Raw genomic sequence first — 3,189 nt, 5'->3', positions numbered from 1 at the left:
CAGAGCCACCGATTGGCCGGCAGTAATTACGGGCACGCTCCAGGAGGGGGGCTGGGCGGAGGCAGCCTCCAGCGAGCATAAATTATGCAAATAGCCGGCGCCGCACGGGGCTGACCTGCCGCCTCTCTCCATTCACCCGCGCCGCCTCCGGGGCGGAGGTGGCCAGGGAGGGGGGCGCCCATTGTTGCACGCCGTACTTAAGGGGTCCTGAGGCCGGTCGTGTGCCACACTCGGTGCTCACACGAGCTGATCTGATCGCCGGCGACATCACTCGGGAGACCAGCCGGGCGCGTGGCCCCTGCAGGCGAGGCTAGGAGGCCAAGCCCATTTCCCCCTGGAGTCCCAGCTCTCTTCCCTGGCCCTCACGCCTGCAGCAGGCACAGACTAGCCCCGGGTCGTACCGAACGTGAGTGCCCCTCAACGGCCGTGCCCTCAGCCCACTCTCAAGCCCTCTACACTGTCCAGACGTCTGTCGGTCCTTCACCCTGCAAAGATGCCTGCCCCATTGGAGACCTGCCTCTCCGACCTCGACTGCGCCAGCAGCAACAGCAGCAGCGACCTGTCCAGCTTCCTCACTGACGAAGAGGACTGTACCAGGCTCCAGTCCCTAGCCGCCACCTCGGGTCTGTCCGTGCCAGCCCGCAGGAGCGTGCCCACCATCTCGAATGTTCCTGGTGCTCCTGATGAGGAGCAGGAACGGCGTCGCAGGCGAGGTCGTGCGCGGGTGCGGTCCGAGGCGCTGCTGCACTCCCTGCGAAGGAGCCGTCGGGTTAAGGCCAACGATCGCGAGCGCAACCGCATGCACAACCTCAACGCTGCTCTGGACGCACTGCGCAGCGTGCTGCCCTCGTTCCCCGACGACACCAAGCTCACCAAGATTGAGACGCTGCGCTTCGCCTACAACTACATCTGGGCCCTGGCTGAGACACTGCGCCTGGCAGATCAAGGGCTCCCCGGGGGTGGTGCCAGGGAGCGCCTCCTTCCTCCACAGTGTGCCCCCTGTCTTCCTGGGCCCCCGAGCCCCGCTAGCGACGCCGAGTCCTGGGGCTCCGGAGCCGCCGCCTCCCCCTGCGCCACTGTAGCATCGCCACTCTCTGATCCCAGTAGTCCCTCAGCCTCAGAAGACTTCACCTATGGCCCCGGCGATCCCCTTTTCTCCTTCCCGGGCCTGCCCAAAGACCTGCTCCTCACGACGCCCTGTTTCATCCCGTACCACTAGGCCTGTGTGGGCACCGCTATTGCCTTCTTCCACCCCCAGTCAATGAGCAATAGATGGGGACCGGTTGAGGCCTCGGGAACACCCTCAGCGCCCTCCCCCCCGCAGGTGGATACTGGGAACTTTAAAGGGTGGGGGGGGATACCTGACTACTTGTTAGGTCGCTGCACCCTTGCGGAGGAGGCCCCTTGGTCTCCAACCCCCAGCATCGGCCCCTCCTGCCCGCCCTCAGAAGGCCTTTCGTTTTGCACTTTCTGAACTCCACAAAACCTCCTTTGTGACTGGCTCAGAGCTGACCCCAGCCACCACTTCAGTGTGATTTGGAAAAGGGACAGATGAGCCCCTGAAGACGAGGTGAAAAGTCAATTTTACAATTTGTAGAACTCTAATGAAGAAAAACGAGCATGAAAATTCGGTTTGAGCCGGCTGACAATACAATGAAAAGGCTTAAAAAGGAGACACAAGGAGTGGGCTTCATGCATTATGGATCCCGACCCCCACCACTGTGGGCTTGCTCCGGGAAGAACCTGAGCGCTTGCATAGCTATTCAGGCACCGGGCTGGAGGGTACTTTAATTTATTCAGGATGCATCATTCATATGAAAATGTATTTTTGTACATAAAGAGTTTATTCTATTATTATGAGCTATCAAAGTTTACATTTTGTACTGCAGATGCTTCATGTAAATAAAAAATAAGAAAACAATAAATCACCAGCTTCTTTGCCTAATATTCATGTCTCTGGGGCTTTTTTCCCCCTCCCCTTGGCGGCTCCACTTGTAAAGTGAAACATTATCCCACCGTCTCCAAACCCTCCAATCCTATTCAAAAACAACTTTAAAATAAAAACGCACCTGACTTGCACCAAGCCCGAGACAGATTAGGGCGTTTATGAGGAGCCATCTTTTCTTTTCACCTTTGTAAACAGGCCGATCTTTCAGGCACCCCGTAAGCCAATTAAGACTTTTTAGTGGGGAATTAGCCCCGGATCTGCAGCTACCTGTAGAGGTAGGGGCCTAGGGAGTCTTTTGAGGAACTCCACATCAGCTGGCTCTGTCTCTCAAAAGGAGGGGATTAAAAAGATCAATACAGTGTGACCACTGGCTAGGAAGCCCCAGTGACAGGTGGGCCTGGGCTGGGCGAGCAGAAGGGTGTAGTCCTGGAGCAGCCCATTTAGAACGGGAGATTGATTTGTAAACCGTGCCTTTAAAGTATTGTCTGTTGAGGCCGAGGTCACCCTAGCTGTGAGTAGTGAGATGAACTGGGCTGCTGCGAAGTCCCTGAGTGGAGTCTACAGCTGCCCTAAAATTGTGGGCTAGGGTGCTGGTAGCCCACCACACACAGGCATTTATACTCCCTGCCCCTCCAAGCGTGGGGGAGGGCTCAGCCAGTCTCCCGGGGGCCAACGCCAGGGCTTTCATTTGTTGCCAGAGAAATCCTACAAGGGACTTTTCTGGCTGCCCTGTTGGTCTGTAGTCTGACAATCAGCTAACTGCCCTGACCGGCCAGAAGCAAATTTGCTTTAAATTTCAGAAGGGGGGGGGGGTAATTGCAAGAAGCTCCTTCCTGTAGTGCCCTCGCTTCCTGTAACCTCATCTCCCACGTTGCCCCACAGTAGGACAACATCCCTCTACCCCACAAATTGGACAGCCCCTTTTGATGAATGTAGTTATGTAGAATGGGGTGGGGGTGGGGGGGTTGTAGAACTCTCTTTAAGAAAATGCCTCTGATGAAAGTCTTCCCTTCTCCTGTATTGGTTGTCCTGGTGGTTTGGATCCACAAATTCATATGCCGAGCCCCAGTCAGCATCGCTAAGCCCTGCCACAGGCAAGATGCCCTGTGTCAGATAAGAAGGCTACCTTCCAGAAGGTTTGGAAAATTGGATACCTTCTCTAAATGCCCCAGAGCAGGGAAGGATACTCCAAGACATCTGAGAAAGTTGTGAAGCCTGAGAGCACAATCAATCGTTCCTTC

At 56.1% G+C, this 3,189-nt stretch overlaps 1 protein-coding gene across 1 annotated transcript; it reads left to right on the top strand.

Annotated features, from left to right (window-relative positions):
* Positions 1-422: 422 nt before the first annotated feature.
* Neurog1 (neurogenin 1) lies at positions 423-1,261 on the top strand. Its single transcript, XM_048447565.2, has one exon. It carries the CDS (start codon positions 494-496, stop codon positions 1,217-1,219), a length of 726 nt encoding a protein of 241 aa, XP_048303522.1. The 5' UTR covers positions 423-493; the 3' UTR covers positions 1,220-1,261.
* The last annotated feature ends 1,928 nt before the right edge of the window (positions 1,262-3,189 follow it).

This window comes from Myodes glareolus, chromosome 14 (assembly GCF_982192425.1).
Source record: "Myodes glareolus chromosome 14, mMyoGla1.1, whole genome shotgun sequence".
Classification (NCBI taxonomy): domain Eukaryota; kingdom Metazoa; phylum Chordata; class Mammalia; order Rodentia; family Cricetidae; genus Myodes; species Myodes glareolus.
This window is presented reverse-complemented; position numbering and strand designations above follow the sequence as displayed.

What these genes read in the sequence shown, in the direction of transcription:
- Neurog1 (XM_048447565.2), top strand. Translation starts at nt 494, where the DNA reads ATGCCTGCCCCATTGGAGACCTGCCTCTCCGACCTCGACTGCGCCAGC.